Raw genomic sequence first — 12,091 nt, 5'->3', positions numbered from 1 at the left:
TTGCCTGGTGGCACCCAGGGGTGCCAGGAAGCCTCTGAGGGGAGAAGCACTGCCACAGAACCACAGAATGGGTTGGAGGGGACCTTAAAGCTCATCCAGCTCCAACCCCCTCCCCGGGGCAGGGACACCTCCCACCAGCCCAGGTTGCTCAAGGCCTCATCCAGCCTGGCTTTGAACACCTCCAGGGAGGGGGCAGCCCCAGCCTCCCTGGGCAATCTGGCAGGCAAGGGCTATCTCAGGGCTCAGCTTCCCCCCACCGTGTGCCCATGACGGGCTGTGGGTGGTGGTTGCCCAGCCCTCTCCCCTCCCTCAGGGCACCATGGCAGGGCAGCTCTGGGCTGTGAGTGCAGTGATGGGGCCAGGACCTCCCACCAAGGGCTGCTCCCTGCCCCAACGCCCCCAGGAGCCCCCCAGGAACCAAGACCGGCCCCAGCCTCTGCCCACCGCACTGCCACGTCCCTGAGCACCCAGGCTGCTGCAGCAGGAGGGGCTGGGAGCTGCTCAGCAGGAGCAGGAGGTGCTGGGTGTGGGGCAGCACCGGGACCTGCAGAGCTGCTGCCCAGGCTGCTCGGGGGCAAACCATCCCCGACGGCAGCCAGCAGCTGCCTTGGGTGGGACCAGGCAGAGCTCACTGCTCTTGAGGGGCCTGGGGGGGGGTCAGAAGGGCTGGGCAGAGGGCGGGCAGAGGCCGATTCCTCTCCTTGCTGCCACTAACCATCACCGGATCCAGCCGGTCCTTCTCAGCCCAGCGCTTCACAAACGGCCCTGGAGGGGCAGGGCTGCGGCGGCCTGGGTCTGTGCCCCGGCGCCCCCCGTCCTCTGCCCCTTCCCTGGGGCGATGCTGCCCTCGGAGCACGCAGGGCCGCGGCTGGGATTCCGTTATCCTTTTATTTATAAACGACCGAAGGTAAAAGAAGTGCAGAGGAAGCTCTGCTGGCGCCGCCCGGGGCTGCCCGCAGGGAGCAGCAGCGGCTGGGCGCCGTGAGGCAGGAGGCTGAGCCCAGCTCCCCCAGCCCCGGCCGGGCAGCAGCAGGGCAGCACAGCCTCTCTGGCACTCTGGGGGTGCTTCAACTTTTCCCCTTCGGGGTAAGCCTGACCCCATGTGAGAGCCCGGAGGGTGCTCACCACGGAGCTGCTCTGCTGCCGGCCAGGGCCCCGGAGCTGGCAGGGGTGAGGGTGGGAGATGTTCTCTGGGGGCAGAGGGTGAGCTAAAGGCAGGAGGACAAGAAGTGCTTGCAGGGGAGATCCTGTCCCAGCCCTCCGGCCGCTGCAGAAGGCAGCAGGAGGGGAGCGGAGCATGCACAGGCACGGCCCGGCACGGCCCGGCACGGCCCTGCCCTCTGCCCTGCTTCCTGCTCTCCAGTCAGCCCTGCCCCAGCCGGTGTGGGGCCGGGGCAGGCGGTCTCCAGGGCACAGCTGTGGCCCTGGCCCCGCTAGCTGCTGCCCGGGGGACACGGCCTGGGGCTGGGTGGCCTCCTGCAGCTGCAGCCAAGTGCCTGGGACTGCAGACAGCGCTCAAGTGCCATCAACAATAAATACATGGGAGGGTCTGAGCCATAGAGGTGTCCTCTGCACAGCCCTGGCAGGAAGAGCAGCACAGGGACGGGTCACCCCGGGCTCCACTGACCTGCCAGCCCCTCCAGCCTTGCCCAGACACCAGAGGGCCAGCAGGGCCCCTGGGAAGACCTTTGCACCTCTGGCTACCAAGCTCCAGGAGCTGCGAGTCCAACAGGTAGAAAAGAATCCTTTCAGCATTTGAAAGAATCATAAAACCCCAAATCCCAACGAGGCAGGGCCAGGGGAGTCCTGCAGCATCCCAGCAGCCTCCAGCGCCGGCCCGGGCCTGCCCCGGGCACACCGGGCCCGCCCCGGGCACACCGGGCCCAGCTGCCAGCCCTGGCCCTCCACAGCTGCTCCTGGCGTGGCCTCCCCAGTCAGCAAGGAGCACGAAGCCTGCAGCCTGGCACCGCCGGGGGAGGCTGCTGGGGGGCAGGCAGAGCTCGGGGGCGAGCGGCCAGGGCCAGGCTCCCCTGGCAGTGGAAGACAGGGCTGGGGCTGCTGCTGCGAGCCCGACGCGGCGCCGCGGGGTTTGAGCGTGGGCTGGGGGCACTCAGCGTGGGCTGGGGGCGCTGTGCCCTCACAGCTGGGCTGCCCAGTGAAGCGCAAAGCCCCCAGCCCGGCCCCCCTCTCCCGCGAGGGGATGGGAGCCGTTGGCCGCCTCGAAGCGCGGAGCCGCGGCGACGGGGAGCGGAGCAGCCAGCGCCCGCGGGCTCTGCCCACAGCTGCTGCCCACCGCGGGGCCAGCAGCAGTCCAGAGAGCAGCGCTGGCTGGGCAGCAGGGACAGACGCTCTGCTTCCACCAGGAGCCACGGCTGGAGGCCCGGGGGCAGCCGTGCGCCGGGCTCCTGCCCCGCCGGCAGCGGGGGCTGCGTGCGTGCCTGGCGAGCGGGCAGGGCGGGAGCGGAGCTCCGGGGCCCGCTCAGAACTTGCCTTGCTTGAGTCTGTCGATGTGGTAGGTGAGCTTGAGGGCTGGGCCCAGCTTCAGCCCCATGTACTTCATCATCATCTCGCTCCGCAGCAGCAGCAGGGCCTTGCCGTCGATCTCCTGCCAGAGGGACACCGCTGACTGCCCTGCCCGGCACGCTGCCGGCCCGGCGCCGCCGCCCCCCTGCCTCCCACCCTGCCTGCAGCACGAGGGCCGCTTGGACCCCTGTCCAAGGGGCCATGGGCAGCAGCGGCGCCCTGGCAGCCTCCTGGGGTTCACAGCTGGGTCCCTTGGCTGTGTGTGCCATGGCAGGACAGCTGCAGGGTGGGCACAGCCTCTCCAGGAGTGGGGAGATGGTGCCCTTGAGTGAGGGACTGCTGCCCTGCACTGCCTCTGCCTCCATCCTGCCCATCACAGAATGCTAGGGGTTGGAAGGGACCCCTGGAGATCATCCAGTCCCACCCCCTGCCAGAGCAGTCACCCAGGGCAGGGCACACAGAACACATCCAGGAGGGCCCTGAATGTCTCCAGAAGAGACTCCACCACCCCTCTGGGCAGCCTGCTCCAGGCCTCAGCACCCTCCAAGTAAAGAAGTTCCTCCTCATGTTTAGATGAAACTTCTGTGTTCAGGTTTGTGTCCATCCCCTCTTGTCCCACCAGGGAAGCTCCCTCTGGTGCTTCCTCCCCTGAGGGGCTGCACTGGATGATCTCAGAAGGCTTTTCCAGCCCAGCCCACTCTGTGATTCTCTAACATGGGCAGGACAAGCTGGCAGGACTCGGGATGTGGAGGTGCCCAAACCTGTGCAGCTCTCACTGCACAAACTCAGTGCTGTGTCTGCAGCTCTTGGACACTGCCAGACACACTCAAGGACCAGAGCAGTGGGAGACTCCCTGGCATGGGAAACAGGGAGCCCAGCAGGGCACTCAGTGACCCCCCCCTTGGAACATGCCCCTTGCCAGGGGAAATCTGCTGCAGGCTGAAAAGAGGGGGTGGAGAGAGGATGGAAAAGGGATGGAGAGGGGATGGAAAGGGAATGGAGAAGGGAGAGAAAGGGTAGAGGATGGAGAGGGGATGGAGAAGGGATGAAGAGGGGATAGAGAGAGGATGAAGAGGGGTTTGTGTTGAGTGCTGGGGCTCAGCTGCAGCTCAGGAGCTGTGCTGTGATATCTGAGCAAGAGGAGCCCCATCCCGGCCAGGGTGTGGGCAGGGTTTTGAGCAGCTTTTCCTCAGCACAAACTCTAGAGGCACCCAGTGCTGCCGCTGTGGCTCTCCTGGATGCCCCCGCGGTGCTCTGCCCCCCAGCCCCAGCCCCGGGGCAGGCTCGGGTACTGACGTGCTTGCGGAAGAGGTCAGCGTGCGGCCCCAGCTGGGGGTCTGCCTGCCGGATGAACTGCATCACCTCCTCCACCGTCCAGCAGGAGGGGTCGCGGCCGCCCGGCCTCGCCGCGTCCCGAGAGCCAAGGTACCTGTCCGAGCCTGCGGGAGGGAGGCGGCAGGGTCACTCCAGCCGTGCCCGGGCCCCCCCAGCGCTCGGCCGTCCCTCCCCTGCCGCTGTCCTCTGCCTAAGTGCTGGCAGGGACAGTCCCAGCCGTGCCCCAGAGCCTCCGCTGCTGAGCTCAAGCTCGCTCCTTGCTTCAGAGGGAGCCCTCCCTTACCCTAGGCCCTCTTCCTCTCTCTAGATCTGAATTTCCCTCTGCCTGCCCTGAGCTGAGTTTGCTCCCCCATTCCCATTCCTGTTCCCATTCCCCCCCGTCCATCTGCTGATGGCTCCCACCTTGGCAGAAAGCAATTCCCCCCTCCCCCCTCTCTCCCACAGGCTGCTTCTCCCCTCGCTCCCCACCCTCAGCAAGCTGAACACAGCAGAGCTTGGTCACCTCCAGCAGCTGCATCTGCTGGCTGAGCCCCTGTGGGACGCTGCTGCCCTGAAGCACAGCCTGAGCTAAGCCTGGCCCTGCTCCCCATGCCCCGGCAGCAGCACAGCTCCTGGCTGCAGCTCTGCCTGCACACACAGGTGCCAGGGCAGCCAGGGCAAGGCAGCAGCAGCCTGAGCTGTCCAGAGGCTTTCAGCGATGCCATGCACCTGACCTTGCAACTTGTGCAAAGAGCTGCTCTGGCCATGTGCTGCTGGACCGATGGCAGCAGCTCTCCTGGCCCTGCTCCTGCACTCGGAGCAGTGCTGCTGGAGCGTCCTCCCGGCCACCCTTCCCTGCTCCCAGCCTCACCAGGCAGCTCTCTGCCCACTCCTGACCCACCCTCACAGACACCTCTTTGTGACTCTGCCAGCCCCCTGCCCAGGCTGGCAAGTTCAGCTCCCGCCTCCCTCCCGCTCCCCTCCGACACCACAGCGCAGTGTGACCCCGCAGAGCCCTCTCCGCCTTCCACCCCCCGCCGCCAGCCCTCCAGAGGCAGCCTCAGCGCTCAGAGCCCGGCAGCCCCGCAGGGCCGGGCCCCGGTCCTCGCCGGAGCCCGGGCGGCGCAGCGGGAGCGGGCAGCGGCCGCTGCCGGCGCGGCTGGGCGGCGCTTACCCCCGGAGCTGAGCCTGCGCAGGGCGGCGGCGCCGGGGCTGAGGCTCGGGGGCTGCTGCGGGTGTCTGTAGCCTTGCAGGCGAAAGTCTCTGCAGCTCCGGCTGTGGCTGGAGGAATGCACAGAGTTCAAGGCAGAGTCCATGGGGTCCAGGCGAGGCTCCAGGGGCCCTGGGAGGCCATCTCCCAGCACGAAGGTTTCACCTGGAAGGCACCAAGCTGCAGTCAGTGCACCGAGCGCCGCGGCAGCCCCGCGGCAGCAGGGCCACGCTGCCCTGGGCTGCTCCGGAGCACGGCAACCAGGGCAGGCCTGGCAAACGCCTGGCAGATGCCAGTCCAACCAGCTAGAGTGACAAGGGCTGGTGCCCAGACTGGAGCAGCAGCTGCCCTGTTAATGCCACCACCAGCTCCCATGGCCTCAGCACCTCCAGAGGCCCTGCTGTGGCGGTGGGACACGGGGGTGGCAGCGGGCGCGGGGCTGCCCGTGCTGGATGCCAGGAGACACAGATGTCACACCCAGCCCTGAGCAGGCAGAGGAGGCTCCCCGAGGGGCCACGCACTGCCTGGCACTGGCAGCGGTGTGCAGGGTCCCAGCCCGGGCACTGGGTACCGTGGGGGACAGGGTGAGAGCCCTGCAGCCAGGAGAGCAGCAGGCATGGAGCTGGAGGGAGCAGCAGGCTCCTCTCAGCAGCTGAGCTACACCAGCGTGGCCAGGAAACGTTCTCACACCCTGCTGGTCCTCCAGCCCCAAAAGCCAGGGGCTGGTGACCTCTCCTGACCTCCCCCTGGGCTGTTTCATTGCCTGACCAAGGTCACCACCTTGGCACATGGCAGAGGGCTCTCCCGGGCCCGGCGTGACTTGGCACTTGCAGAGACACATTTGGTGCTGTCAGAGGCAGGGTCAGGATGGAGGGGCTGAAGAAGCTCTGCAGATGGCACTGGCTGAGCCAGCAAGATGTCCCTGTGCTGTCACACTGTGCCAGCTTCACCCCATGCCCACAGGGGCTTGTGGGTTTTACTGTGGCACAGCCCAGGTGGCCCTGATGTCTCCTGGGTGCTCCTCCACTACCCCTGGCCTTCATTATGAGCTCCCTGGCACGTTTGTGCAGCCAGAGGGGAAAGCAGCTCCTGCAGCCAGGAGCACTCAAGGATGGGAGCTGCAGCTCCTCTCCCAGTGTCTGAGAGCCTCAGGGCAGCTCCCAGTCCTGAGCTGCAGCCACTCAGCCACCACAGTAGGTGGCAAGGGTGAAAAGCCTGAACTGGCCCAGCCAGGCCCCAGGTTTCTCCCCTGAGGCTTCCCAGAGCACAGGAGCAGCAGGTGAGGAGCCAGCACGGGGAGGCTGTGCTGAGCTGGGATGCTGGGGGGGTGCAGAGTCCAGCCTGCAGCCCCTGAGCCCCAACAGCTGCAGCTGATGCTGCCATGCTCCAGTGAGGCTCCATGCAGCTTGCCAGAGCCTGAAGTGCTCCCTGAGTGCTGCAGAGGTTGGGCCCCACCGGCTGTGGAGGCAGACTGCCAGCTCTGGTTGCCCTGAGCCAGGACTGTGCTGTGGCCTGGGAGCCTCTGCTGCAGCAGAGGTGCCAGAGGTGAGGCCAGCTGCAGGCAGGCAGCTCCCAGCTCCCTCCCCTGAGGCTGCAGAACGGAGCCACCCCTCTGGCCTGCCTGCTGGGCACCCAGAGGAGCAGAGCTGAGGCTATCAGCTGTGGCACTGCCACCCTCTGTCTCCTGGGCACTCTGCCCTTGAGGCATTTCTGCCTTTCTTTGTCTTGAGGTCTCTGGGCTGCTCTCAGGAGCAAGCAGCACACCCTGCAAGCCTCAGTGCTGCTCTGGAGGCAGCTCTTGCCCTGCTGACTGTGCTGTGTGCTGCCCCTGTGGCACAGCTTCCCCCGTGGGCAGAGGTGCTGGCACCTGTTGCAGAAGGTGGTTTCTGACTCAGGGCTCTGGAGGCCTCCCTCACTCTCACACCACCTCCCCACATCACATTTCAGCACAGGACTGGATGCAAACCCAGTGCTGAGCTGGCTGGGTGGAGATTCCCTGGCTCAGGCTCACACAGGGGATGTGCCAGCACCAGGGGCACTCCACAGGAGCTTCTTCACAGCAAGAGCATCCAACAGGACACTTCTGCTTAAAACCCCTGGAACCACCTCCCCCTGCACACCACAGGCTGGGAGAGTTGGGGCTGCTCAGCCTGGAGAAGAGAAGGCTCCAAGGAGACCTCAGAGCAGCCTTCCAGAACCTGAAGGGCTCCAGGAGAGCTGGGGAGGGACTTGTGGCAAGGGCTGGGAGTGCCAGGGTGAGGGACAGTGGATTCAAACCTGAAGTAGTTCATTCTAGATTGGACATGAAGAAATTTTTCCCCATGAGGGAGGTGAGGCACTGGAACAGGCTGCCCAGAGGAGTTCTGGAGGCTCCAAGCCTGGAATTGCTTAAAGCCAGGCTGGATCCCCAGCCCTGTGCATCATCTGTAGCAGACCCCAGGGTGTGCAAGGGGCAGGGCACAGCGGTGCCTGGGCACAGCCACTGCCCAGCAGTCTCCCCAGGCCTGCTTCATTCTCTAACCCAAAGTGCTGGTTCTCAGCCAAGCCCTGTGCTGAGCACCCTGCAGGAGAACCTGCCCCCACCAGTGGTGGAGAGGCAGGGGGCAGAGAACTCCAGGATAGCTCAGCTGCCAGTGCTGTGCCTTCCAGAGCTGTCCATGCCAGCACATGACAAGCAGAGCTCTGATCTGCACAGCCAGCAGGCTCCCACTGCTCCCAGCCACGGGCAGCCCTTGAAGGACAGCTCCCCACTGTGCTGGGACTGCAGCTCCTCAGCAAGAGGTGACAGAAACGCCCCTGGCTGCCAGAGAGAAACAATGCAAGAGAGAGCTGCCCTCCTCAGCCCTCCCAAGGACAAGGGAAGGCTTCCCACTGCCACCCTCTGCCTCCAGCCTGGCAAACTGGCAGCTGTCCAGGCACCAGTGTGTCACAGTGCTGCAGCCAGAGCCTGCCCTGCTGGGGAGCTGCAGGGAGCCCTGGGAGCAGCCCCAGAAACATTCCAGAGCTGGCTGCTGCAGGCTCCTGTTCCCCATACACCTCTCTGAGGTGCAAACCTCCTTGCTTGGGCTGGGATTGCCTGGAGAGGAGGAGCAGGCTGTTAGCTGTGGCAGAGAAGTTCACTTCTAGATGAAATTTGGAACTGCAGCTCATTACTCCCTGCCCTGCACAGCCCCTGCCTGGGCCAGCAGCAGAGGAAGGCCAAGCTGCTGCAGGCAGCTCACACCCAACAGGCCCAGCACCCTCACAGGAAGGACTCCAGCTGCTCACTGCTCTCCACTTGCACACCGGGGCCTGGACTGCTCTGGGCATGCCACAGGGATGAGCCAGGGATGAGGTGGAAGAGCAGTTACAGAAGACTCCTGCTCAGGCTTGGGAAGTCCTCCAGCCCCCTGGGCCCCCTGGAAATCTCCCAGCTGCCCATGGACCACACAGCAAAGAGGGCATTTCTGCAGCTGCTTGTGAGGCCTGGCACAGCTGCCCTGCAGCAGTGCTGCAGGCTGCTGCAGGAAGCAGGGGTGCTGCAGGCCAGGGCTGATCTGGGTGAGCTGGTGGAGCACAAGCTCCTGAGAGCCTCCCTGCTCTTTAGGGAGGACAAGATGAGATCCTGGGCAAGGGCAGCAGGTTCCTGCCTGTCCAGCTGCACAGCAGCATCTGTCCAACACTCTGCAGCAAACCACCATGGGAAAGCCTGGGGAAGATGGACTGAAGCAAGCAGGCAGTTCTGTGATGGTTGGTACCACACAGAGCTCAAGTGTGGGTGATGAACCCCAGAGGATGTGGGGCTAGATGATGGCTGCCAGGGCTGGAAGGCTGCCCAGCACAAGAAGGACAGAGAGCTACCGGAGAAAGTCTAGCACAGGACTGGGATGCTGAGGGCACTGGAAGAGCTCTGCTGTGGGGAAAGGCTGAGAGCTGGGGGTGCTTAGCCTGGAGGAGGCTGAGGGGATCTGATCAATGCTCACAAACATCGGCGGGTGGGGGCCAGCAGGACGGGGGCCAGGCTCTCCTCAGTGGTCCCCAGTGACAGGACAAGAGGCACAAGGCATGAACTTGCACAGAGGAAGTTCCATCTGAGCATGAGGAGGAACTTCTCTGAGGGTGGCAAAGCCCTGGAGCAGGCTGCCCAGGGAGGTTGCGGAGTCTCCTCTGGAGACGTTCAAGCCCCACCTGGAGGCGTTCCTGTGTGCCCTGCCCTGGGTGCCCCTGCTCTGGCAGGGAGCTGGGGCTGGGTGATCTCTGGAGGTGCCTTCCAAGCCCACCATGCTGTCCCTGTGTGAAGCCTCCCTGTGCTCCACATGCCTCACGCAGCCCCCTGCAGACTCTGCCTCGGCAGCGAGCGGCTGCCGGCTGCCCCTGCAGCACCCCGAGCGCGACCCAGGGCAGCCCGCTGGAGCAGGGCAGCCCCAGCCCTGCCCTGCCCTGCCCAGCAGAGGGCTGTGTGAAGGGCAGCTTGGGGCAGAGGGCAGAGTGCTCACCTTCCAAGGGGTGCCGGTCATTCTTTGGTAACTTGGGGGAGAGAGGAGCACTGTAGGGAGGGGACTCCTGGCAATAGCGCTTGGCCCCCCGGCCCGGTCCCTGCTGAGAGACGTCTAAGGAGCTGCTTCTGTCTAGGAAAAGAGAAGAAGCCCTCTTTAGAGTGCAGCCCTGCTGGTGACTCCAGCCCTGCCAGAGTCACTCCAGCCTCCCCTGTGTCACCAGCCTGGGGGCAGCCCGTGTAAAGGGTGCCCAGCACACCTCAGTGCTCGGCAGGCTGAAGCCAGCACAGCAACCCAGCCGAGGGCCTGGGCACCCCAAATATCACCTCTGACTGGCTCCATTCCATGGCTCCTCCTTCTACCCCTTGGCTCATCCTGCTCCTCCCCACTCTTCCCCTTCCAGGCACAGGGAACCCTTGGGTGCCCTGCAGACAGCCCCTGGTGCCGTCCCCTGCACCTCATGAAATGTGCTCAAGTGCTCAGCCTCGCCCCAGAGGGACCCCCGAGTGCCCCAGCTGCTGCTGCTGCTGCTCCTCCCCAGATGCTTCCCAGCCACGGGGCTCTCTGCAGGAAGCAGCTGAGGTGGTGTGAGAGTCCTCTGTGCAGCTGGCCAAGGGCTGCACAGGCAGGGTCAGGGGGGATGGACACAGAATGGAAGTGCTCACACGATGGGGACGGCAGCAGGCAAGCCGCCCCTGGGTGCCAGAACAAGACCCATCAGGACATGGCATGGTCAGCTGGAAGCCATGGAGAGCTCACCCACCAGCCCTGCCTGGCCATGCAGGCCACCAGAGCTCCCAGCTGGCCCCTGCAGCTGGCCCAGCTCGGGTGCCCTGCGAGCTGCCGCGGCCGCGGCGTGCAGGGAGCGGGGGTGGAAGAGCTGACAAATGCCAGGAGCACAGCACGGAGCAGCCCCAGGAGCAGGGGTAGGAACAGGTGCTGAGGGGGCACAAATACAATGTGGGGTGACTGGGACCAGGAACCACAGGAGATGCATCACAGCCAACAGAGAAACGAAGGGACAGGGAGGGGGAAGCATCGGACGGGCACAACTTGGACACCTAAAGAGAACCAAGCAAGGGGAGAGTCCCTGCTCTGCCCCTGGGGAAGGGAGGGAGGCCTCTGCTGCCTGCTATCAGCTGAAAGAACGAGAGGAAATGGCCTCAAATTGTGCCAGGGGAGGGTTAGGTTGGAGAGGAGGAAAACTTTCTTTGCTGCAAGAGTGGTCAGGGATTGGCACAGGCTGCCCAGGGAGGCGGTGGAGTCCCCATCCTTACGGAGTGAGGCCATGGCACTGGGGGCCATGGTGGTGTTGGGCTGGTGGTTGGATTCAGTGCTCTCTGAGGGCTTTTCCAGCCCAAACAGTTCTGTGAGTCTATGGAAAGCTGCCTGTGCTGAGGCCCTGGGGCTCCACCTGACCCTGACCCAAACCCTCTGTCACATCAGAAGGACAAACTGTCCTCAGGACACATCCCTGTGACAAAGCTCCACTGGCCAGGCAGGGATGGGAAACAAATGCCCTTGGAAACGTCTCTGGATAGCTCCAAACAGTCCTGGAAGCAAACCAAAAGGTGAAGCTTTGAGAAGGTTTTGTCAGGTGTGTGGTTGGGCTGCTTTTAAGACTAAAAGCAATGCAAACATAGGAGGTCAGCTGCAGAACACAACCCAGGGAAGGAGGAGTCAGGTCAGGGGAAATGAATGGAAGGGTAAACCAAAAGCAGGTCTGCAGCAGTCAGGGTCTCTGATTTGGAAGGGGGAACAAGAAGAAAGTGAAGCAGTGGAGCAATAACACAGAGCTGCACTCAGCAGGCATCACGTGGAAGAGAGGGAAACACCTGGAGTGCCCTGAACATGGTGAGTGAGCAGTGAGGGAAGGACCCCAAATCCAGGTGCAGAAGTGTTCACTGTGAGAAGGATGCTGAGAGCAGCAGATCAAAGCTGGGCAGGAGCCAGCAATGAGCACTGGCAGCACAGAGGGCCAAGAGCAGTGTGGCCAGAGATGGAGAGAGGGATCCTGCCCCTCTGCTCTGCTCTGGGGAGACCTCACCTGCAGTGCTGGGTCCAGATATGTCCCCAGCACAAGAGGGACCTGGAGCTGATGGAGAGGGTCCAGAGGAGGCCACAACGATGATCAGAGGGCTGGAGAACCTCTGCTATGGGGCCAGGCTGGGAGAGTTGGGGCTATTCAGCCTGGAGAAGGCTCCAGGGAGACCTCAGAGCAGCCTTCCAGTATCTGCAGAGGACCTCCAGGCAGGCTGGGGAGGGACTGTTCAGAAGGGGCTGTGGGGGTAGGATGAGAGGCAATGGTTTGGAACTGGAGCAGCTCCTTGGAGAAAGACCTTGGAGTGCCGGTGGACAGCAAGTTCTGCACGGGCCAGCAATGTGCCCTTGTGGCCAAGAGAGACAATGCTGTCCTGGGCTGCATTCAGCAGTGTGGCCAGCAGGGCTGGGGAGCTTCTCCTCCCCCTCTACTCTGTCCTGCTGAGACCACACCTGGAATGCCATGTCCCATTCTGGGCTCTCCACTTCTGGAGAGGCAGGGATCTGCTGGAGAGAGTCCCACAGAGAG

General features: G+C 64.2%; 1 protein-coding gene across 2 annotated transcripts in view; it reads right to left on the bottom strand.

The window, feature by feature from the left end:
• Positions 1-2,402: 2,402 nt before the first annotated feature.
• Positions 2,403-12,091, bottom strand: part of SCMH1 (Scm polycomb group protein homolog 1) — a 65,411-nt gene continuing 55,722 nt past the window's right edge. Inside the window, exons 13-16 of one of the 2 annotated variants that reach the window (XM_054170928.1) lie at positions 9,523-9,654; positions 5,012-5,212; positions 3,820-3,962; positions 2,403-2,605 (exon numbers count right to left, since the gene is read on the bottom strand). In XM_054170928.1, the coding sequence (XP_054026903.1) occupies positions 2,480-2,605; positions 3,820-3,962; positions 5,012-5,212; positions 9,523-9,654 (602 nt within the window). In that variant the 3' untranslated portion in view covers positions 2,403-2,479. The remainder of the gene's footprint in view (positions 2,606-3,819; positions 3,963-5,011; positions 5,213-9,522; positions 9,655-12,091) is intronic. The other variant, XM_054170929.1, reaches the window with a different exon arrangement.

This window comes from Dryobates pubescens, chromosome 20 (genome assembly GCF_014839835.1).
Source record: "Dryobates pubescens isolate bDryPub1 chromosome 20, bDryPub1.pri, whole genome shotgun sequence".
Taxonomy (NCBI): domain Eukaryota; kingdom Metazoa; phylum Chordata; class Aves; order Piciformes; family Picidae; genus Dryobates; species Dryobates pubescens.
The sequence above is the reverse complement of the archived record's forward strand: the minus strand, read 5'-3'. Positions and strand labels throughout refer to the sequence as shown.